This window comes from Trichechus manatus, unplaced genomic scaffold (genome assembly GCF_000243295.1).
Source record: "Trichechus manatus latirostris isolate Lorelei unplaced genomic scaffold, TriManLat1.0 scaffold00250, whole genome shotgun sequence".
Lineage (NCBI taxonomy): Eukaryota > Metazoa > Chordata > Mammalia > Sirenia > Trichechidae > Trichechus > Trichechus manatus.
In genome coordinates, this window is record NW_004444186.1 from 448,663 (window position 1) to 449,290 (window position 628).

A 628-nucleotide genomic window follows, 5' to 3' on the forward strand; every position below is an offset into this window, starting at 1 on the left:
TCCGCGAGGACGAGCAGCTGCGCCGCCAAGAGCGCGACAGAAAGTTCCGCGAGGAAGAAGAGCTGCGCCTCCAGCAGCGCGACAGACAGCTCCGCGAGGACGAGCAGCTGCGCCGCCAGGAGCGCGAGCAACAACTTCGCCAAGGGCGCGACAGAAAGTCCCGGGAAGACGAGCAGCTGCGCCGCCAAGAGCGTGACAGACAGTTCCGCGAGGACCAAGAGCTGCGCCAGGAACGCAAGGATGAACTCCTGCGCCAAGAGCGCGACAGAAAGTCCCGCGAGGACGAGCAGCTGCGCCGCCAAGAGCGCGACAGAAAGTTGCTCGAGGAAGAAGAGCTCCGCCGGGAACGCGACGAGCAGCAGCTGCGCGGCCAAGAGTGCGAGCAACAGCTTCGCCAAGAGCGCGACAGAACGTTTCGCGAAGTAGACGAGCTGCGCCTAGAACACGAGGACAAGCAGCTGCGCCGCCAAGAGCGCGACAGAAAGTTGAGCGAGGAAGAAGAGCTGCGCCAGGAACGCGAGGAGCAGCAGCTGCGCCGCCAGGAGCGCGACAGACAGTTCCGCCAGGTAGAAGAGCTGCGCCTCCAGCAGCGCGACACACAGCTCCGCGAGGACGAGCAGCTGCGCCG

The 628-nt window shown here is 65.4% G+C and overlaps 1 protein-coding gene across 1 annotated transcript in view; it reads left to right on the forward strand.

Annotated features, from left to right (window-relative positions):
* TCHH (trichohyalin) overlaps positions 1 to 628 on the forward strand; it is a 10,025-nt gene that overhangs the window by 7,815 nt on the left and 1,582 nt on the right. Inside the window, exon 5 of the mRNA XM_023724603.1 lies at positions 8 to 624. Coding sequence (XP_023580371.1) covers positions 8 to 624 — 617 coding nt within the window. The remainder of the gene's footprint in view (positions 1 to 7; positions 625 to 628) is intronic.